General features: G+C 38.5%; 1 protein-coding gene across 1 annotated transcript in view; it reads left to right on the top strand.

Moving 5' to 3' along the window:
- Nucleotides 1–19463, top strand: part of COL25A1 (collagen type XXV alpha 1 chain) — a 425657-nt gene extending 406194 nt beyond the window's left edge. The window contains exons 25-33 of the mRNA XM_008689416.1: nucleotides 679–759; nucleotides 1865–1927; nucleotides 2564–2614; nucleotides 4735–4761; nucleotides 7810–7890; nucleotides 10596–10631; nucleotides 12200–12253; nucleotides 16964–17017; nucleotides 19377–19463. Of these exons, the coding sequence (XP_008687638.1) occupies nucleotides 679–759; nucleotides 1865–1927; nucleotides 2564–2614; nucleotides 4735–4761; nucleotides 7810–7890; nucleotides 10596–10631; nucleotides 12200–12253; nucleotides 16964–17017; nucleotides 19377–19463 (534 nt within the window). The remainder of the gene's footprint in view (nucleotides 1–678; nucleotides 760–1864; nucleotides 1928–2563; nucleotides 2615–4734; nucleotides 4762–7809; nucleotides 7891–10595; nucleotides 10632–12199; nucleotides 12254–16963; nucleotides 17018–19376) is intronic.
- Nucleotides 19464–24306: the final 4843 nt, after the last annotated feature.

Raw genomic sequence — 24306 nt, 5'->3', positions numbered from 1 at the left:
TGTCTCTATCTCTGTCAAATAAATAAATAAAATCTTTAAAAAAAAAATAACATCATGGATCACCTCATAGGGATGTTGTGAGAATAAAATAAGAACATTGTGGAACAGTTGAAGTATTTCTAAGCTTAATTGAGCACTGGTGCCTAACGACTAGACACCTAATGATTGGTGCCTACATTATTTATCTTTCTCTATATTGAACCGTTGAAACTGATGGTGACTGGAACTTCCATCTGCTTTTGAGAGGGATAGGGGAGTATCATGGATAGAGATAGGAGAAATTTATTTGAACCTTTGTTATTATAACATTAGCCCTGGTTCAAAATGTATATAGTACTGCTGAGAATTCAATCCTGTAAGTTGTTGTCAGGAGCAGTGGTATTGAATTAGCTGACAGGCAAAAATACAGAATCAGGATAGATTATGTCAACACCTGAATTCATGATTTTCATACTTAAATGCCCCACGTAGTAGAACTTAATGCCTTTCATTACATGAGGAAATAGTATTGATTCAATGTAGAAGAGCTATAAGAAATAACTCTACCTAACAGTGAAAAGCCGAATCATCTCAGCATAGAACCACCCATTGACAAAACTGATCTGGAATTCCGTTTGCCCTAGGATGTTACTATCAAGGGGGAGTATGATTTTTACATGCGAACCATTTTATTTGTAGGGACTTAAAGGCTCAAAGGGAGACGTGGGGGACCCAGGTATGCCAGGTGAAAAAGGAGGAATCGGACTTCCTGGATTACCGGTACGTTTATACTTTTTTGAATGTGTTCATATTAAGATAAATTAAATAATCAGAAAAGAGTTATATGATTAGCTGAAGTCTCATCTATTGGTTAAAATTACATTAAAATGTAATATTTTTATTTTTAAATATTTGAGGTATTATTGGTTAATTACTCCAACTGGGCCACTAAAACAAGTTTTAAAGCATCTAACCAAATGAATTATAAAACAAACCTTCATGTTTTCCTGAATTATTTTCATCAGATGATAGCAAAATAAATATAGTTGATCACTTTATTTTGTACGCTCAAAATGGTGGTGACTGGTCATTTTTAAATAAACTATAATAATAAAAAATTAAACTAAAAATATAAAACAATTTATGGGGTGCCTGGGTGGCTCAGTCGTTAAGTGTCTGCCTTCGGCTCAGGGCGTGATCCCGGCGTTATGGGATCGAGCCCCACATCAGGCTTCTCCGCTGGGAGCCTGCTTCTTCCTCTTCCACTCCCCCTGCTTGTGTTCCCTCTCTTGCTGGCTGTCTCTCTGTCAAATAAATAAATAAAATCTTAAAAATAAAATAAATAAAATAAAAAATAAAAATATAAAACATTTTAAAAACAAGTTACTCTTGAAAGTGCTCTCTTTGTGTGTTTGGAATGGTGTTTTTATGGTTTTACCCCGTAATTTTTACCGAGAATTTAGAAGGGAAAATAGAAGAAAGTGTAGAAAACTTCACTGCCCTAGATCTATTTTAAAACAAGGAAGTGTATAAATAAATGTCAGTGAAAACTAAATTTTAAAAGACTAACCTTTGCTATTTAAAGTGAGCACCACCATAAAAAATATAACATTTAAAATCTGATATATTTAACAGTGTGTAAGTTTAACCAATCAAGCCTAACCTAGATTTTATTTACTTTATATATTATTCCACATATCACCCACAATCCCAGAGATTGGGAGAAGCTTGCTGCTTGAGACTAAAATGCAAGAGGATAAATCCTTCTTTTATATATCAATATTATATAAATTTCAAAAGAATGATGGGTCTGGGGAGAAAATTCAGTAGTTTCTTACACTTTGGGAACAACTTTACCGGCTCAACTCTTACTGGTTATTTGTAGGGTGCCAATGGAATGAAAGGAGAAAAAGGAGACTCCGGATTGCCAGGTCCTCAGGGCCCTTCTGTAAGTCCGTAGCTGCTGAATTCCCATGGCTCCTACGGAGCTCTGAAACAGGCCTATTATTTACCCTGTTCGACCTGTGCCAGATGGCTTGTCAACAGTAGAAAGACCGTGAACCTCTTTGTTTGTCAAACTGTAGAGAATATGTCTGTCGGCCTTGTACAATGAGAGACAACGTGTATCAGAGGTCTTAGTTAAAAACAGTTTTTTAGGGGACTCTCTAACCCTAAGGAGAAAATCAATGGTTTTCCCATAATGCTTTTGGGTAGAGCTTTGTGAATCTAGAACATAACTTCTTTTTCCTCCAGAGCCCTCTTGCTACTCGGTGAAATAATTTGAGAGTTTAATAGCGGTTGTGGCATTATGGCATCTCTTGGTAATCAGTTGCTGTCTTTTCTTTTAATGTACTTTAAGTTTATTCTGGCTTTTGTAAAACAACTGTATTTTTTTAAGTGTTTTGTTGTTGTTGTTGTTGTTCTCATGAAAGAATTTCTAAACGTAAAGAATCAAATGCATCACTGCTAGTAGTCCTCCACTGCAGCTGTTAATGACCTTAGCAGAACCCCAGCATAAGATTCAAGTCAAACTGCCTTATCTAAATGAAATAACCAAATCCATGTTTATGTTTTGGACATACAGATCATAGGCCCACCAGGCCCACCAGGCCCCCATGGCCCACCAGGCCCCATGGTAAGCCTTTCTTCTCTACAAAATGTAATAATTTTACTTACAAGCATGCTACTAGAAAAAAACATGAACACATCCCTCAAAACAGCCAGTTTGAATTTTGTGCTACTCTCCATGGAATGGACAGAAAATACGAGGTGTTTTGAGATATACTGAATTTGTAGTGTTGTCTTTCACTCCCCCAAACACATCTCTTGAAAAGAGATTGAGTAGTTTTGTGATAGGAGACTTAAAGATAGATTTAATAAGCTTTACTCCAACCTCCAACCTACAGTATGAACACCAAAAAATCAGCTTAACCAACCACTGTTTAGATCATTAGTAGCATAACAAGATTAATAATTGTAGCCATTAATGAATGTATTTAACCAACTTTGGTTGAAATCCTTTAATGAGATGTTTAATAGGAACATTTCTAAAATAATATGGTAACAGTTGAAGCTCACTTGCACGGATGGCATATGTTGTTACTTCTTTTTCTTTTCATCTTTATGGTACTCTGGTGGATCCAGTGTTTACTACAAGTATCCCTCAGTGACCAACAGAGTCAATGGCCATGCCCTCATAGAACTCATGTCTGGTGCTGAAGGCAGCCATTAAACCAGTGTAATTCTTATAATGTCCACCTAACAGCATGAGTGTTAAGGTTAGAACGTAGAAGGCAGAGTGCTTCAAATGCCTTTGACTGGACAGGACTTGGACAAGCTAGGCAGCCTCTAAGGTCACATTCATCTCTAAGGTGTCTCAATAAACCTCATGTCTTCAATCATACAGATTAAATAAACCATGGGTCAATTTCTTCCTATTGTGCTCTAAGAAAGAGTGTCACTTAAATGATCTAAGCCATAAAGCATAGCCGTAGACCCAATCATCTATTTCTTACTAACTGCCATTTCTATTTAATACCACACAACAGTTATAATTAACCCTATTTTCTTAAAACTAAACAGTTCATTAAGAATTAAGCAAGTGGCATACTTTGGGCTTTTTTTATACTCCCTCCACTTTAAGTTAGAAAATTAAATTTTAAAATGCTATATTCTGTTCATATAAAATTAATTAGTTTAAAGGGATTTTACACCATTACTAAAACAAGACTACTTGATAAATTAACAGCCATTTCCTGAAAATGCTTATCCACCACTTACCTAAAGGGAAAATATTATTCCAATATTTTGATAACTCAACATAATATTACATATTATGTTAAATATGTAACAAATATCTGCATATTGCTTGATAAAAAAACCTTTTTCGTACTGTTGTATGATTTCGCTGTTGGGTATTTAAATACTCCTCTCTCCAAAAAGTTCATTTAAATCACTTGAAAAGTTTAAAGCAATCCACAGTAAGCTTTAGGTAATTTAGGTTGGAAATTAGTCTCTATAGTTAGATTTTCCACAAAATACAGGGGAAAAGCCCTGATTCATGTATGCGTTATAACTTCTTTCTATTGGTAAACAACTGTTGTGAGAGCCTTGAAGAATTCATCTTTGTAGGAACAAGTGCATTCTAACTAATAATGCTTAGTGCTCCTGTATTAGAATCTTTCCTTAGTCTTAAATTAATTAGTTAAATTAATTAAATTGCAACAGCGTTCCAAACTTGACTGTCATCTCCTCATTCCTTCTTCCTTTAGATTCCTCTTGGGTCTAGAGGACTCAATAATGCAAAAGGTTTCCTAGTCACTGGTACTTAAAGTCTGGAACTTTTCTTTGGCAAATTTCTGTATTTTAAGACCTACCTCTATTCCATATAAACTAATAACGTGTTTCACCTTTTCCACCTACATTTTATTAAAATGTAGATTTGAGAAATAGGAGTAGTGTGGTTTCACAATACTTAAAAAGAATTTTTTCTTCCATATATCCCTGGCAGATTTCTCCCTCCCTCTCACAGCTATTTAGCAGAAAGAACTGCCGTTAATGAATTTCCAATTACAGAACAATCCGAGAGCTAAAAGGAACTTTCACTAGGTGTTAGCATTCACTGGTCTGCCTCTAGCTGTAGCTCAAACAGGAGGGTTTTTGTTTTATATCTCTTTGGTTACTCTATACAATAATCACTTCTGCTAGGAAATAGTGAATCAATTCGTAATTAAAATCTGTGTTTTTCATTTTCAGGGACCCCATGGACTTCCCGGACCAAAGGTAATCCAAAAAATCCCTTGATTATTTGATTTCTGTTTCCCTGTTAATCATGGAGAAGCATGACGGAAGCATGTCTGTCCTGTCTTATTTATCTGTCAAGTAATGTTGATAATCTTTAAGCCTTTAAGTATCCAGATGTTTAAATCTCACAACACAGAATGACTTACAACAAATTTAAGTGATATCACCTGGAGATGAATTATTCCTCATTTTGCTTTTTCCATGACACTATGTAAGTTTCTTAAGCTACTAATCATAATACACTCAAAATAACCATTTAGAAGTAAATCTGATGAGATTCTCAGACTAGTCCAGATGCTCTTTCTTATTATGTATTGTTGGTTGCAGATTCAGATGTTATTGATACTCCTTGTTTGTCATATAAATGCTTTGACTATCCAACATCTTAATTTTGTACTCCCCCAGAGATCACTGGTCTAGAATGGGGTGGGGTGGATCAGGTGTGCTCTAGTGAAGAGAAGATTACATCACTTACATGTATTTTATACTCTGGATTAACAAGAGAACAATAGAGAATACCCCTCCTTGTCAGAATTAGTGCAGTTTATGTTGTAAGGATGGTTTGCACCTGTTCTTTGCTTTTGTGTAGACCAAGAAGACATTTTGGAAGATTAAAATGAGCCCTAAAAGCCCTAAAAGAAAGGTTCCTTCTTCTAGAGACCATATGTAGTGAATTCCTATGTTCTAATCTCAGCTTTGCTACTGACAGGCTGTGTCACCTTGGGCAGACTATTTACCTGCTCTGATCCTTCGCTTACTCAACTAGGCAACTTACCTCCTAGTGTTGTGATAATTCAATGAGGTATATTTATAAGATACTTAAGCAAAATATCTGGTGCAGTTGTCGATAAAACACCCAGAAAATGTCAGTTGTTAGTATCTCGTGATTTGTTGCTTTGTTCTGAATTTAAGAATTCAGGGGAAAAATGCATGAGAGAAGGTTAAAGCACTCTTGAAAGCTCCTCGATAGTGAGTTGGTACGTTTAAATGGTGAGGGGTAGGGGAACACATAAATGCAAGAGCTGGAAATCGGAAAGCTTAGATTCAGTCCACCCTCTCCTCTAGGGGCTCCCATTGGCCCACCCAGCTTTAGGAGTGTAGAAGTATTGGTCTGAACCCAGAAACCTAAGTTTCATTTCTGGGGTCAGACAGGTGACTCACTTAAGAATAGGAAGAGTTCACATCTCTTTATTCTTCATAGAACACCCTATCTTCTCGGAAGGCCAGTGAGTGACAGTGTCTCAGAAGTGTGGATTCTAGTTTGGGGTAAGGGCATTGTTTTCTGGGTTCAGAAGAGAGAGCCCATCTATCAGCTTTGTGGTCTTGGTTGTTATCTAAACCTCTCTGGGTCCCTTTTCCCGCTCTGAACTAAATCAGTAGTTCCTATTCTGGGCTTCTCCTTGGGTTTCAAGGCACCACTTAAATCATAGATTTCAGAAAATTGTAAAGTTGAAAAGACCTTGTAGATTACCTGTGCTCATTCCTTGATTTTACAGGTGATAAACTATAGGCCCATGAAATTTAGATTATTTTCCCTGAGTTACACTGCTAATTAAATGACTGATCTGGGACTAGAACTTAGGTCCAGAGTTGAGATTTGGTCTTTCTGCCACTACATTTAATTGTTTATAAATTCACCTTCTCAGTTAATGCCCACTCATGCCAATGTATGATTCCTCACCACAGAACTTCATGGCCCAGCAAGGCAGCCCTGCCTGTTCATCATCTCAAGACCTTTAGCTGAAAGTCCACACACGTGCAAAGCCATCAGTCTCAAGTTGAGACCAATTAACTCAAGTTGACTCTTGAGCCTTGGCTTTAACCTCACATTGCCTTTAGCTCTGGGACATTCCCAGGATCACACTTACCCACCACAGCACATGTGGACTTCCTATAGTGGTAGCACTGCAAACATCCTACCTTCAGAATCCCCACAACCCACTAGGCCATGCCAGTGTGTTCATTACTTTGTGACCCTTTGGAAGTTCGAATGCTAAGTGGCTCCCCGGACTCTGTGTTTAACAAACATCACACTGACTTTCATTAATCAAACAAATGGGGAAAATGTTGCCCAGGTTAGTAATTCCTCCTGCCATGTAAGCACACTCTCTCCCCACTCCTGCTCCTACCCAGCGAGACTCTATAGGGCATTTGGGACTGCATCTTCCTTTCATAGATCTTTCCAGATTTTTGTGATGAAATTAATGCCTTTACTTAAAAGTTGAAACGTGAACAGGCCAGAACTCTTATTTCTAACATGGTGCTGCTGATAGAAAACAGTTGTACTGTATTCTTAGGTTTTTAAATATCAGAGTCAAGAGAATTTCTCACTTACTGTGACTTTTGTAATGTCACCTGAGGTTAAATTCCAGCCTCCTTTATTTTAACATTGGACAGACAGACAGTTAGTGAAACTGCATTTAAGCACAGTAGTCTTCATATTCTCTTCTGGGATTGGCTATTTGTTGTCTATGCTGTGCATTAATCCATGTAGGGATCTGACTTGGCAATGTCCGTGAATGAGGACTCACTAAATGGCAGTACTTCAAACATCAGCTGCTACATTTTGAGCTCATTCCCCAGGGCGAAATGCTTAAAGGCTTAAAAGATCTGTATATAACACTGTCCTGCATATTCCAGTTTTTCATTCCAGCAGAGTGGGTTTTCCTACTGAACCTCCTTCAACATCCTCCACTCTGTCTTTGATTTGCTTGGCGAGAACAAGGTAGCGTAACACCAGTTTCTTTGATGTAGAACTGAAAACTGTGGAACTCAGTCATACCCATTTCAGTTGTAAGGAGTACACTTGCTCAGGAGTTTTGCTTCCTGGAATATTATTTGTCAATTTCAGTTTATTAATTTTTTAAAATGTCTGAAATGACTTTTGAACGGATGCAAGACAAGTGTAGCCCGACTCTGCTGTTACCTAGAACTGGAATCTGCAACCATTTCAGAGACTGGCTGTCTTCTCTCGCAGTTGAAACACCCATGATAGCAACCAAAATTGGCATTTGCTTTTGCATTTAGGGTGAACCAGGGTTAAATGGTGTTAAAGGATTGAAGGGTGAACCAGGTCAAAAGGGTGACAGAGGACCCCTTGGTCTTCCAGTAAGTAAAGAAAACTTTCCATTTCAGTGCAAATCTCAGACTTTGCTTTCTACCCTAAGTAACAACTCTGGCTTACTTGGTGGCGATCTGACATTTGAGATTTCTGTGATTGGAAAACATATGCTGTTAGAGCAGAGCTCAGCCCAGTTTTGTTTGATGCCTGCTCTTGTGTCAGAGGAAGACCCCATGACAAACGATGCTGTAAGTGTTCTGTCGTTCAATTACATACATGCCAACCTTCCTCTTTAAAGACGGATGATTCTTCTCCCGTCACCCTGCGCTTAAAAAAAAAAAAAAAGCATTGTGCTGATTGTGTCATAATTTCTGCCAAATATTTTTATAATTTAGTGCAGTTCAGAATCCTCCCTCAATTTTTTTTTCTCTTTTGATACCAAAAATTGTAGCCCTCTGTTGGGTGGCAGGTATGCAATTGGCCATTGCTGATGGTGTGAGGTCAGTGCTGTGGCTCCTCACGTTAATCAGTCAAATCGTGGTCTAAATGTTTTGTGTTGTTTGTTTTGAAAATGCCCTCTTACATGGCTCTTTTGGCAACAGTGGACAGGATGGAAGAAGTATTTTGCAGTAGTTCTGAGATTTTTTTTCTTGAGATTTTTATTTTTAGTGAAAAGGGAATTTTCATCTTCCATGCACTGTATGCCAGTCTTCTTCCCACAGCTAAAAAGAGATTTTTAAAAATAATTGTTAAATATGAGGTTTTTTTTTTTTAAAGATTTTATTTATTTATCTGACAGAGATAGAGACAGCCAGCGAGAGAGGGAACACAAGCAGGGGGAGTGGGAGAGGAAGAAGCAGGCTCCTAGCGGAGGAGCCTGATGTGGGGCTCGATCCCATAACACGGGGATCACGCCCTGAGCAGAAGGCAGACGCCCAACCGCTGTGCCACCCGGGCGCCCCTAAATATGAGGTTTTAGTTTCAAGGTTTTAACATGCTAACTATTCAGTGAATGCAGATAAAAGTCAGTAAAGAACATGATAGATTACAATATCAAAATACGACATAAAATTGGTAGAAAACAGTTTATACACATATTTTAACATATTAAAAAATGTTGGTAGTTTAAGTTCTAAAGTATTCTACTCGACAGCCAGTGCCTCACATGGATCAGACACATAGTGGTGTTCAGTATGTACTTGTTTACTGAATGAATGATATAAGCCGTGTATTAGAGTATAGGTTAAATCACACCAATTAGACCAATGGACTAAAGGCACAAAACCTCTGTAACATATGTGAGTCATAATTTGCATTCCAGGCAAATATAATCTTATACTATCAGTACAAAATTTTGCCATCTCCCTATTTGTTTTTAAATGCTATAATAATGGTGACTCTGAACAAAGTATCAAAAGGCAAAAAAAAGTTTGGGTTTCTGTTTTATTAAACCCTCAATCTGATTTCTTTAAAGTTTTCCCTAACTTCAGATTTAGAGGTAGTGATAATTTCTATGCAACATTTAGCCAAAAGCTCTACATATGTTAGCATTAAACAACAACACAGATTTTTTAGAATTCTAATAATTGCTAACTAAAGGTGCATTTTGCAATTATAGTCTGACTCATAATAGAACTATACAGAAGAAATTGTAAAATAAAAACTAAAAACACTCAAGTAGATATGGTATAGCATTATTGGTAGAGTTTGCAGCTGGAATAGATTTTTTTCTCCCATTTTTTATTATTAACTGTATCTGAAGCATAAAATGGGAACATAGTTCTGCAACGTTGCCAAGAGAATTTATAGGGCTAGTGTATCGTCTTTCTTAAATACTCCTTGATTTAATCAATATTTTTAAAGTACTATAAATCAGTATTTGAGTTTTGAGATACAAAAGACATATTCAAAGAAGTAATTGTGCTTATTCTTGAAACAAGCATTGAAAATGTCATATTTTAATAATACACTATACATAGCTTGGAGTTCAAGGCAAAAAAAAAAAAAAGCATGCATTGCCTGAGAATAACATTATATTTTTAAAGCATCTCCCCTTCAGACTTTGATGCAATGATTGTTCGAAGTGAATTGAGGAACAATTTTGTTTGGGACAGTTATTTTTTGTTTGTGGACTCACGAAAATTTTCCTGCTTTTTCCTGTTCCTAGAAGTCCCTCTAGTGGTAACTAATGTGAACACAGTAAGAAAACCCAGAAAACAATGAGAATTGTTCATGTAAAATCCAGAGTCATTTTGGCATGGTGAAATTCTGCATTTGTTATGCATAAGTGCTGTTTTAGCAAGAAAAGCTAGAGTCTTTTTCTTCTCTGAAATGCTATCTTTGATTGATTATTCTAATGAGCCCATATTGGCCATTATGTTTTTTTCAAAACCTAAAGAAATGTATTGTCAATAGTATAGTCTTTAGAAAATGTGTATCACATGGAAATTAGCAGTCTGTGAGTGTTACCAGAAACTACTTTAAAGCCCACTTTATAAACTTGATTTCTAAATAAGAGTTTGTCGAATGGAAATGTCATTAAAATGCCATCATCTGTGGGGTGTTTATTGTCACGTGTTTTTTTTTTTTTTTGAAACTAACAATTTGTAGCGATCTGATATTCATCCCAGAACCCTGTGACTGTGTATGATGTTGTTTGAAGCGTTACATTTGTTCATCAGCACCTCATACTAATCTCTGTTCTTGTCCTTCGTGTTATACCCACCAACCCTGCTACCAACCAAATACACAGGGAGCATCTGGCTTAGACGGAAAGCCAGGATCCCGGGTGAGTCAGCACCTCATCTTGCTCCAGCATGTTTTGTGGCTATGAATTTGTGCTTCGGGACAGACTGTCTTGCCCCATGTACTCCCATCAAGTGATGAGGGGGACATAAGACTGGAGTGAAGGGAGAAGGTGTACAAAGATCTGGTACAAAAGGGAAAGGTGGCAGAGCGGAGGCTGCAGCTCTGATTGCCTCACAGCCTAAATGGCAGGACATCCTTCTGAAGCCCGAGTTCCAGTCTGGAGAACTTGCTAGGCGTCAAGAATGACCAGTCTAACTAGCCTCACTGTCCTAGAATCCCAGACAAATTCCCCCATAACTAATGGACATTTCCTACGGTTCCATGAGCAAGTTCCTCTGAAGGGATCAAAATAATGTGAATTTATCTGAACTTGCTCTTCCTTTGATGCTTCTGTCCGTATGGAAAAGGTAACTTCTTCCTTGACACTAACTTTTAAATCTCTGTCCATGGAAATGACCTGTCTGTCTTCTGTCATTTTGTCTCTTTTCTTTGGTTCTTAACAACCCCATCTCTTAAATGTCAGCTACAGATAATCAGTATCTAGAAGTCTTCTGAAGATGAACTTCGAGTTCAGGCAGTAAGAGAAAGATCAGATAAGGTGCCGAGAATTCACCAACATCAGAATGAGTTGAAGCCCTCAATGATTTCACGGCGCAGAGCTCTGATAGAAGAAACAAGAACCGCAGAACGTAAATAGGAAGACGATGTTAAAAACCTGTGCCAGAATAGTTCCTACGTTTGCAAATATTAGGACAGTCTTTGCAAATAAGCGCAGTCTTCCTGAAAATGAGCAAATTACTTGAAGTCCTTGCTACATGTTTAAGAATCAAAAAGAAATTCCAAGCTCTTCAATTCTAAAAACCTGCTTCAGGCAGTCATTATTTTCACTGGACCTAGTGTTCCCATATCCATTCAGTCTGAGACAGAAATCCTAATCCTGAACCTGCAGGCCAGAGGGCAATTACGCCATTAAATCAGCCGCTGCCGGGTTGTGCCCTGTAAGCCGCAGCAGAGCCTCTGAGAATAATTCCTTCCCTCTAAGCCCCCTGCTACTCCCCGCAGAGCCAAGGAAGTTTGGTTTGCACAGTTCAACACTGTTCTCGTTTATTTCATGTTCTTTTCCACTTGTGTAACTGTTGAAGCCTCTTAACCAGCTGAAAACAAGGCGTCGTGGCCCAGGAGCTTGGGCGTGAAAGTGGGTGGGGAATGGCCTTGGAGAAGTGAGATGAAGGGAAACAACTCCATTTCTCTCCTGAAGATGTTCTGTGAAGTCAGGGAGGAGGTATATAATTACATATGACTTCCAGCTTTTCCTGTGTGCCCTTCGTTGAAATATGCACTTATGTAACTCATCCTTTTTGCGTGAGTTTCTTGAAAACCGCTGGCCTGAAAGAATCAAGTATAAAGGTCTTTGGAAGGAGATGAGTCGTCTTACTGACACTCTAAGTCGAAGGCATCATTCACCCGGGAAAAGTCCAGGATAAGTTATAACTGCTTTTCTTATGGCCCTTGGGCTATGTCTCAAATTATTTTTATCTTTTTTTTCAGGGTACAGATGGCCCTATGGGACCCCATGGCCCCGCAGGTCCCAAAGGAGAAAGAGTAAGTTGTTTCTAAGGTTATTGAGCTGTGACCTAAAGACAACACAGTGTGGCTTTTCTGTTTTAGTTGAACTGAACTGTTCATTTCCTGGAAGAAATAAAGGACCATCTAAAATGTTAAATGAAAATATGCCATCTTAGGTCCTAATCAGAGTTATCACACTGGGGAGAACAACCAAGTATTAAAATAGAATGTGGCTGCCTTAATAAAAAATCATGCATACCTCTAAATAGCTAAAATAAATAGTTCAGACCATTCCTTCTCAACCCATAAGGAAGATATTTTCACTGGGCCTCAATCCAGAAAGTTGAAGTCCATGGGGCTAAAATATCCAGGACTATGTATTCTGGTTGATAATCTTTTATATAAAGCTACTGTATTCCTTCAGAGTAAGTTATAACTTTTTTTTTAAAGGAAATTACCAAACCTAAGTATTCTTCTCCACACAGTTACACATGCTCCTTTATTTATTTATTTTTTTTAGCAAAAGAATAGGCCGCCTTTCTTTAGCCATAAGGAAACAATTTCAGTGCACTATAGAAAAAAAACCTTCCACTAACCTCCCTATTGCTGGGCCCTGTTTCCATATCCTTGGGAGGAAAAAAAAAAAAAAGAAGAAGAAAAGAAAAAAGACCTTCAGAGCGGAAGATAAATATCTGACACCAAAAAATGTATTGCAGCCTCGGCAGCTGGTCGTCTGTCTGGAACTTTTCTCCCCTCGTTCTCTGTTTTTCTCCCACTTTTTCTTTTCTTCACTTTGGGAAACTTGGAAGTTTTTCTGTGTCTGAGCAGAATTGTGTCATCAATTTCCCCAACATCCAGGAGAGGCTGTAAAGAAAGTATCCTAAGAGTAAGGGCTTCAAAATGTTGGGATGATTCATTGTGCAAGCTGCGGTCTTTTAAAACTAGATAAGGTTTCTTCAGTCTGGGGTAATTTGCTTTAAAAATAGAGGGCCACAGAGTGATTTCTTTGGCATCCATCCCAATTCCATAATTCTGTGTTCTATAAAATGCATTCATTCAGTAAATATTCATTACATTTTATGATCTATAAAACACAGTGTATTCCTAGTGTGAAATGGAAGCACTCTCCTCCCATTTGTGTAGTCTATTTTGCTAATTTGCTGCCATGAATTGAATAATGGCATTATAATTGGTTCGTGATCCTATAACCTTTGACTAATACACTACATATATTTACTCAATACCGTAAAGGAAGCAGCTATTTTCTGTGACCTAGCAGAATTTACACCTAATTGCAGAGGGGGAAAAATATCAGCAAGAAATAGCCAGATAATGAGGCCAAAGTGAGTACAAAGAGTACAGACTGTACGTACAATGATGAGGAAGTCTGGCTTATCCAAGAATGCTTCTAGAAAGAGGTGAATCCTAAAGGAATAAATCATCTGAATCTGCAGTTGTCTTAATTCTAAAATCAAACTGACTTATGAAGATCATCTTAATTAAAAATATTTAAAAGCGAAAAGCCTCATGCCGCTGACGCACTCAAGCATTGTATCAAGAAACCCAGCCCATGTACTAAAAATGGAGCAGCAAATCTCAAGTCGTCTTTTGGCAGGATGCCCTTGGGGCTCAAGAGGGTTTACCGTTTGGTAAATCAGCTGCTACTTCCGATAGCTCCACAGTGTCACAAGAGTATCAGGTCTCCGCGCTGGGGCAGAATTAACCAGGAGAGCAAATGAAATCACTAAGAATTTTTGAAGACATAGTTTAAGTCAAATGGTGTGCAGTGTAAAGTGTTACACTTGTATTTACTCAGCACGTTAACTATCTTAACCGGATCATATATCAGTGCTCTCCACGTACCCCTCACCCCAAGTGCCAAACTGGAGTGCGATTCTCAAAGTTAATTGACTGAGGTGCCATCTGGACTCTCCTGGAGAAGTTTCCAGTTTTAAAGAGGAAGGAGTCAGGAATCCACTGGAGAAGAATTCCTCAGTGTAGATATGCAAATTAAAGAGCCTGAAAGAAATGAGATGGGCCTAAAAGAAACCAGGCATTCCACAGACAATGTCATTAAGAAATGTTAAATGCATGAGTGACACGTGAGCCCTTCAAGGACCTGATGGGTCCTGATGCCTAGAGCTGATTTCTTCATCCGGCCTTGTAACTGCTTAGGAACTCCGTGAAGAGTGTTAAATCTGAGAGGTTCAAAAGTTTTTCAGGAATTATTTAATCCAGGAGAGGAATTCAAATCCCTATTTCATTTCATATTACATATTCAAATTAAAAGTTTTCAAGCTGGGACCATTAGGATGCTTTTGACTCTAAGTGACAGAATCCCAACTCAAAATGGCCTAAACAATAGAGAAATTCAGTGTTTTACATAACAAAATATTCAAAGGAAGGACTCTTGGCTCTGCTTCTGTGCCCTTTCCACACGCTGGCTTGGTCTTCTGCTCACAGGCAAGCTGGTCACAGTCCCTACACACCTCACCTCCAGTGAGGCATCCGCAGACAACCAACAGACATCATCTCCTCCTGTGTCTCTTCCTTAGCAGTGAGCAAACCCTCCCCATCGGCCAGAATTGGGGCCTATGTCCACTCCTGAAGCATTCACTGCCCAGTGAAATGCAATTGTCAGGACCTTAATGCAAGTATTTGCGGTGAGCAATTCTGTAAGAGGAGTTCCACAGACAAACGTTTTACTGGCAGCTTAATTCAAACAAGCCATGGTATATTCATTTTAAAAACACAATAAAGCTGAAAGTACTCAGAGGAGAGAGAAGGGAACAGGTCTATCAAAAAAATCTGCGGACACACTCCAGGTCACGTGACCTTTCCTTTTAAACCCCCACCTCACCAGCCCTCCCCCGCACATGAACACACGTACACCATCACCACCACCACCACCACCATTTAAAAAAATCATTAATGGGGCGCCGAGGTGGCTCAGGTGGATGAACATCGGACTCTGGGTTTCAGCTCAGGTCCATCGAGCCCCACGTCAGTCTCTGTGCTCAGCATGGAATCTTCTTGAGATTCTTTCCCTCTTCCTCTCCCTCTGTTCACTCTCTCTCTAAAATAAATAAATGAAATCTTTAAAACATCATAAATCACACTGCCAGATCAAACTGAAAGAAATTTAATTTGAATGGGTTGCCAAACTCTTTCCATTAAAAACAAGACCTCTAATTGTATATTAATGACGGTAGCTACTATTTATGGGACATATTATTTGGTGACATATTTCATGTTTTATAATCACATTTAATCTTCTGAAAAATTCTTGAAGAATATGTATTATTCTTATTTAACAGCCAATGAAACTCAGGCATAGAAAGGTTCAGAAAGTTACCTAAGACCACACAGTCAGTAAGTACCAAACTGGAATTCAAATTTAAATCTGTTTCATTTCAAAGGCTGGCCACCTTACTGAATGGGATTGCTGATGTCCCGGTAATAAACATAAAGTAATGGGTAGAAGTTCAACAAGCTTTTATTGTATTTATTTTCAGTACTCTCTTTACACGATATGTGCCTCTAGGTGACAGTGCTAATTAGTTCCACCAACCCCTATGTTTAGAAAGAAGAATGTGAGTAGTGACTTGAAGTTTGCTCACACGGGAATCAGGAGTACGGAGACACAGAGCATAATACTGATTACATCAGCACACACAGCTACCAGCAGAAGTTCGCATTTTAGCCATGAAAAAGGTTTGCTAACCTTTAAACTTTAAGGGTGTGATAAGGGAAGGTAACATTTTCTTCCTGGCCCCTGATATAAATATCATCATTACTCCTGAAGTTTCCCTGCTAAATCCTGATAAACACTAATTTTAGAGATAGCAGCTGAAGAAAACACTACTTGAAATGCAGAACATTTCTTTATTATAATTATTTCGTGTTCATGGGACGACCTCTAATCTCACCTCCAATCTCACATTATTCTTTAATAAGTCTTCAAGATTATCATTATCACATATACTGTTATAGCTGGGGCAAGATATTCTATTTAAATAGGCACATGGAGAGCAGGTGATGAAGGGAATATATACCCACCTTTTCAGGCATTTCGAAGAAGGCATTAAAGTTTTTAAACTCTTTTTTTCAGAAAGGAAACAAAACATGTACAGGATTGTACTGACTTGACTTGATTCATTCAACAAGTATTTCCTCACGCACCAGACACTACTAGGATCCGTGAGGATGCAGGAGGGAACCAACTAGAGGCCCTGGCACCCAGTGTGCATATTTCAGTGAGGAGCTCCACAGAGACTAAAACTGGCCGGTGTCTCCTGCTGTGGGCGGCCATAAAGTAAAATACACCTCTGTAAAGGGCCAGGGCAGCCAAGGAAGAGGCTGCCAAACAAGAGACATTTGATAGGAAAAAAAAGACATTTTATCCCTATATTTTAAAAATGTAGTAACTTAAAATGACGAGTAACAAGTAAATGTTTCACATGGATGCCAAAGAAACCCAAGTACAGCACCCGAGAATAGGCAAGTCCTTTGCACAACTGGGCTGCAGCACTCTTACTTACTGCCCTTCTTTCAGAGGTAATTTAGTAAAATATGCAAATGTGGGTTTCTTTCACCTTTTCACTGACAGAGACCCCAGAAGAGCCTGCATCATTGGAATCTTGATAGAATGGCACCTCACCTGGAGGCTTTATACACAGGCCATTCGGAAAAGTGTGTGAATATAGGCATTTGTATGTGAATTGAACTTTATGGCTTTCATTTTAGGGTGAAAAAGGAGCTATGGGAGAGCCTGGACCCAGAGGACCCTATGGTCTGCCTGTGAGTTGTGTCTTTTGTCTCCACCATCAGCATGCGTAGATGGCCTGACGCCGGCACGGTTAACCCCTCCCTGGTAGGACAGACTAATCACGTTAGAGTAGCAAAGAACTATCCACTAATACTCAACAACACCAGTGTTACCATGTCCTTCATGGGTCATAGTCACACCTATTCTCCCACTCACATACAGACACACACACACACATACACACACTTCATGAGTTTGAGAGGATCAGAGACTGTCCACAAGATGAACAGAACTACCCTGAAAGCAGGATTCCCACTGTCAGAAAACACCCTCCCTGCGCCATCTGACTAGACACCCAGAATGGACACTTCTGGGAAGGTCACTGGTAAAAGCGGGTGTGGAAGTGTTCTCATAGGTTACTTACTAAAACTAATCTTGCTAATAAAAGTGATTTCTCAAAAGGATGCTTACAATGACTTTGATGTTTCTGACCTTTCTAACACACTGCAGTGACGAGACATCTTAACATAGAATGTTGATAGTGGTCTGTCTTCTGAAAATTCTCAGTTATACAGTCTTCAAATTGAGGCTGTAGGCGTGCTTCGGAACATTGTCTTTGGGATAATTATAAGAGATCCGATCGGGTAGGATTACAAGAGAAACATGTAGTGTATCAAGGTTTTTAACCCCTATATACCGACCACATGCTTTATACCTTACAGCTTTTGTGAACGAAAATAATAAACTTAAGCCAGGATTCATGCTGGCTGAAAGAGATGCTGATTTTGAAATAAATTTCAAAATCTAATTGTCGAAATTAAAGCAACGTCCCAGTAACTTGGATGGATCTGTTGTGTGACACAATACGATTACGGCCCGGATAATCTACACCATGGGGTGAATTTATCAATCCTTCCACAACAGTCTGGTGATTCCTTTGTATCTGGGGATCATTTATTGACAAAGCTTACTTAAAAACAGCTTTTCAGTTGTGACCTTCACACCCTCAATAGTCAGCCAAGTGAAAACTATACTTAACAATAAACAGTTTTCACATTCTTTACTCATTTATGAGCCAAGTGCTAAGTTATCAAGTTGAAGCAGTACTGATTTGCATAGTTCATTAGTGCTGGTATGTTTTTAAACCAACTAAATGGTATTTATGCTTTCAACTTATTCCTGGATTGAACAATTGGATGCCACGCATTAAACTTCAACAAAATATCAGACTATGTAAACTAATCTATAATACAAAATTTTTCATGACTCTTAACTGCAGCATCAACGGTCACTTCACTTGATTTGGTGAAAGAAATTTGCATTACTAATTAATAAAGACTCTTTCAGATTTCTGAAGTAGTTCTAACACTAGTGTTGCATGTCCAGGCAGCCTTAAATAAGACAATAACAATAACCTATTCATGAAACGTAGGAACACTAACGTAGCTACTATGGTTCTTTGGCAGGGGAAAGATGGAGAGCCTGGTCTTGATGTAAGTAATACATGTACAGTGAACGTCTTCCTATGATGATAGATGCTGATGGTCTCCATCATCAATAACAGCAAGAATACTTTTTTTTCCGTGCACATAGTTATGCATACGGCATATATTGCTGTGTGTGTAGACCGCAATATAAAACACACCACTAGTGTCTGCATGAGATAAACAGAAAAAAACAAAACAAAACACATAATTAGTATAAAGTTAATAACTAACAGTTGATAATGGCACTTCAAAATGCTTCCCCAAATTAGGGACACCCTGGACAGCAGTAGTTGAACCACTTATTTAAAAATATGCATAAAATTGAAATATGTTTCACGTGCCAACCTTCGGAAACGGTATACTATGTTTATTCTCAAAGCTGTTATGCAATATTTTTTCCTTTTAGCATAAAGTATCTATATGTTTTATAATAACATAATTCTATAAAAATAGAGAATGGCAAAAGTAAATGCCTCTTGAAATGATCTCTCTTTTGTGACTGTAATAGCAGCCTTATTATTTGAAGAATAATAATAGCAAAAGTAATAATAGTTGACTTTTTATTGAGCACCTATTATTTGCAAGCTTAAAATGCTGTGAGGTAAGTGATTTGCTCAAGGCCGCCCAAGCCAGTGTCCTTGCTAGGATTCAAACTAGGATCCTGATATACTTTCCACTATATATATCTTAGGAGAAAAAGCAAGAAATGTGTTTCATTAGATAATTGAATTGTTAAACAATTATTACCACTAAGTGCTACTTGAACTATCTAGGTTTTGAGAATCTTGGTCATGCCATTTTTCTTCATATTTGCACTCAGGAGCACGGAATCTTACATTTTTTAAAATGTGATTTGGCCACAGTTACATCAATAGATCTTTTTGGTTTGCTTTTTATCCTCCAGGGCTTCCCTGGTCCACGAGGCGAGAAGGGTGATGTAGGAGAAAAGGGAGAAAAGGTGACCTCTCCATTCCAGCATGTGCCTGTTTGATTTTTCTCATGCCGTGTGCTTTGCTGTTCAACCTAGGCGATTCTTTCATATATCTAATTTTTCTCCATCCTGTGCTCCAAAAACACACCAATGCCTGATCTAAAAAAACCAGGTCTTCGCAGAGGAATGAAGAAGGCTACAGGGCTAGAAATAAAGGCACAGTCTAGCATAGAAGAAAGGAATTGTAATGCCTGATAGCCAGGCTTACCTGACACCAATTTGTTGAAAGATGTAATGTCCAGGGATTCTTAGAAAGTGAAATGAAAAGGCATTATTACATTAAAGTAAAATTAAATAGCACAAATCTGCAAGGGTCTTGTGGCAGAGCTCATCCAACCCTGTAAAGCCAGCATCTCAGTTTTATGCACAACATTCCCAGTAGAGAGATAGAAGATGTGTCCCGTATTCTGATTATTTGATTGGAAAATGCAGGGCAAGCAGTGTGACTGATAAACCCCAGTGAGTTTTTCAGGGACTAGGACTTGCCACTTTCAGGTGCTGGAGATATTTTTAAATGAAGATATTCCTGTATTTTATGAGGTTGGTGTTTAGGTCCTATCTTGCGACCACCCGCCCCAGGGTATATAGTGGCCAATATCGGGCAAATTGGTTTTATGTCTGAAAGCAAAATTTGGATTACGGAGTTTTGAAATCATTTCTTCCTTTGCTTGGATCCTTGAACAATAATCTTTTACACTGAACACAGCAAAAGAAGTAAAAGTGGCTGAAATTGTACCTTCCCACTTCAAATTTAAACCAATTCCGTTTCTCAGATTAATTTATGTCCTGCTGTACTTAACAACACAGTTTTCAAAACCCTATAAATTCCCTGTAACAGTGAAGTTGATTGCTGTTGAAAAGCAAGGCCAAATTAGAATTGTCAAAGAAAGAAGGGTATTAAGCCTGCTGTGTGTTCCTTAGGCTTTAGACATCACCTGGCTTCCCGCTGGTAGGGGAGCTCCTGTCAGTAATGTAAAAGCACCATCGTCATTATCATCACATTTTATGAACACTTACTATATGTCCTCATTTCACAAAGAAACTGAAACATAAAAAACAGTTCATTCCAAAGTATAAATGCTAACTATAAAATATACATGTGTTGATTTGAGATAAATTGTACATGCAAGGTTTTAGCCCAAGGTGGAGGTGCTTTGAAGATTATAGACATTATTTTATACTTACTTAATGGGTTGTATGAGTCTAAAATCTTATTCACTCAGAAGTATGTCACCGTTATGGGGATACTCATTTTAATGATCTTGTTTCAAACAAAGAAGAAATTACCAGTATGGTAACTTATGAAAACACGAAGCTATAAATTTAATCCTCAGAATAATGTTAATGACTCATGCAAAAATATTTCCATATTTCAGATTCCATGATTAGAAGTTTTATATTTAGGAAAATTAGATCCAAATGTGAATACTTTATATATATCATTCTTTAACAGGGGAGATAAAAATTAGCAAGAGCCCTCATGTGCTCATACACACAAGGGCAGATGGTTTTGTGTTGCATAGGGAATCACTAACTGTTACAAAACTGTGTCGGTTCATAATAACGCCGATTCATTATTCTTTGTATAGTAGTGTCTGTTTTCCATAAAGCTTGAGGTCCGCTAACATATTACTGAACAATGATTCCTATGGCCTGTTAGAGTCAACATTTATATAACAGCACTTTTCTGTGGAGTGATTCATTTCAGTTGATTTACCAAATAATGAATTGAATTCTAAATTAATTAATACCCAACACACCTGTCTCACCTATGTGAAGAAGAGCCCATTGCCTCCTGGGAGGGAAGAGCTCACCCAAACAAGTTTAAATCAATTTTACATCATGGCATTGAAGTTATTTGCTGAGGATGTTGACCGATCTTGCATGAGTGAGCAATTTAGTCCTGACCGCTCCTCCCATCTTACTTCCTGTCACACCTGCTCTCATTTCACCCTGGATTCTCAGGTCTTCGTCTTTGGTCATGATTAACTAAACCACACAGAATTTCTCTCTTTCCCCGGTATTCAAGAAACCCAAGAGCCTTGATTCTGAGCCTTCTGATGCAATGTTTTTGGCACACAGGAGACAAATGAAGAGCTTTCACTCACACAGTCAGAATGAATGCGTTAATTTGAATGCTTATCTCGTATATATCTTATGTATATGTCTTTGAATATTCATGTTGTTTCACCTCTGAAATTATTCACTTTTATTGTAACTGCCTTCCTGAGTGCAGAGTGAATACACTAATTTAAATATGTATTGCACCGTATTTTGTATTCTGTACAGCACCAACTTCTTGTCTATAAATATGCAGATATTTATGTTAATGAGAAACAGCTGAGGTGCTTTCCTTCCTTCTCCTCCTTTTGCCTCCTTTCCGTAATTCCTCCATTCCCATGATCCATGCAGATTTCCACAACCTCTACCTTGATTCCTAAATACTAATTTCCGTGGCTACATTCCCACTATGTAATTATCCTGCCTACCTCATTTTTAGTATTAGCTCAACTGAGTCCAAACTGCTTTTCCTCTCTTGAACAGAATTTTTAATTTTTTGGCTTTTGTTTCATTGTGAGTAAGCTGGAAACCCATTTACCATTGTGAACACCTGGCATGAGATCTGTAAGAGTGAATTAAAGAACATCCCTGGATTTATAAATAAGTCCGTTTCTCCAGTTGGCATTGCTGAGAAGTATTAGCACTTTTAAAATTTGTTTACCTGATATAGTAAAGAAAACATTTGCTTTTAGTTTCCTAAAAAAAGTTAAAAAAAGAAGCATATTTTAATATACTGAATATTTTTTAAATAGAGCTACTAAAAATAATGTCATAAAATTGGATACATTTCCAAAAGAAAGAAGCTGTTAATATTCTGTCCTTTTCGTCCGGCTCAGTGTAGCTTTCATCTGTTACAGGATTACAAAAAAAGTAAGCTGACAAGGTATTGAAAATTGGGTAAAGTATTCATTATTCCTCTGAATTTGACCCGCCGCTGGCTGGCTCCCATACACTTGGGATCCGTCATCCTCACCAGATCTGCAGCGGAAACACCTCATTCACCAAAACTATGGTGCTGGGTCTAAGTCAGCACTCGATGTGTTGGCTTTTTAAATCTCCTTCTTTCATCTTGTTGAGTATCTTAAGTAAAATCCCACCTAGCACTGCCCAGAATCCATTGTCACTCTGAAAGTATAAGTTATCTTTTATAATATCATGCCTTACCTAAACAAGAAAACAGTGGTAAATGCCCTTCCAGACATTTATTGGCTAAACCATCTTTTGACTCGCCATTGTTTCGCCCCCCAAATAAAACCTGTCTTTTATTTAAACCCTTATATCCACAGGGGGAAAAGGGAAAGAAAGGCAAAAAGGGGCCTAAAGGGGAGAAAGGAGAACAGGGTGCTCCTGGATTAGATGCACCTTGCCCGTTGGTATGTCTGACTCATGGAACTCTGTCTCCAGATATCATGCGTGAAGGAATAAACTGGGAGAAGAGCAAGCTGGAGGGACCCGTAACAGCAGGGGTTCCGATTGGGGTTGTTTAACAGAGACTTCGAAGAACCACACACATCTTTCACGGGCTCTCCCGGTATATTCCATGCCTCCTCTCTGGCCACCAGCTCTGCCTGGTTTCTTAACAACTGGCACGTGACTGTAGCATCTGAAAAGGACTTAGTGCTATTCCACACCATTCAAAAGAGAAAGTTACGGTTCCGAGAGAAGCCCTGATTACAGGGAAAGGTTGAGCTCTTATTTTATCCAACTTCAGTGGATGTTACTTTGTCCTTCAGAGTTGCTCCTCTCCCAGCCTTTTGGTATTGTAGTTATTTCTTTAGCAGAATGTGTGCTTAAGTGATTTCTTGTGTTAGTAACATTATGAGTTAATCTTTACAAACAGGGATTCCGTGGCGTTAAGGGGGAAAAAGGGGAGCCAGGCCAGCCTGGCCTGGATGGGCTGGATGCCCCTTGCCAATTGGTACAGTATTTCTCTTTCCTACCACCCTGCATGCAATTCCTTTGTTTATTACATATTCATCTCTATCAGTGTAAAGTGGTACTTCTGGAACAAGCTTTACATGATAAACACGCTACATGCATGTGCATGAACGGCTCCTTCGGCATCTCTGCAGCGTGAAGAGAGCAAGCACGCCCTTCCAAATTAACCTCCTGACATTGTCCTCACAACTGACCCCACTGCCGTGTCTGTGTTCTGGGGGAATATTAACCTATTCGATAAATATGGAGAGCACATTCAAATGACATAAACATCTTCTACGCGAAGGAACTGCTAGGCCATAACTTCGGGTTCTATCCCTAAATTTAGCTCTTTTTCCCCCCTTTTTCTGAAAGAAATAAAGGCATTTTTGCCTCTTCCACTACATTTCTGTCAGGCCGTAAATAAGGCCAGACCCACAGAGTTAAGCATCTGTGGTCAAGAGTTAACCGTTCAAGGGAATGCTGTTAAGAGACCATAGGGAAGGAAACCAAACTTCTCTGAGCTTCTAGAGATGGTAATAGTCTGCAGCCCAACCCTCCTCTTTGTCACATAACCTTTTCAATTTAATGGTCTCTCCTTTTGAAACTCACTTTCCTAAAGTAGACAGAGCTCCCCTATCCCCATTGGCATGAACTCAAAATCCTCTGATACTAAAATCTAAAATTCTACTGGGTGATCCTCTCCTTGTACCAATCTGGCATTACCAAGTTTTTCCCAGATAGAAAGCTATTTCAAAGTCGGTTTTTTTACATTTAAAAAGAACGTCTATTCATATTTTCTGAGGTATCAAAGAACACTTTTTAGGGTTGTTTTATACTTACTGATGGTTATTCTTGGTCTGCA

This window comes from Ursus maritimus, unplaced genomic scaffold, assembly GCF_017311325.1.
Source record: "Ursus maritimus isolate PB19 unplaced genomic scaffold, ASM1731132v1 scaffold_11, whole genome shotgun sequence".
Classification (NCBI taxonomy): domain Eukaryota; kingdom Metazoa; phylum Chordata; class Mammalia; order Carnivora; family Ursidae; genus Ursus; species Ursus maritimus.
This window is presented reverse-complemented; position numbering and strand designations above follow the sequence as displayed.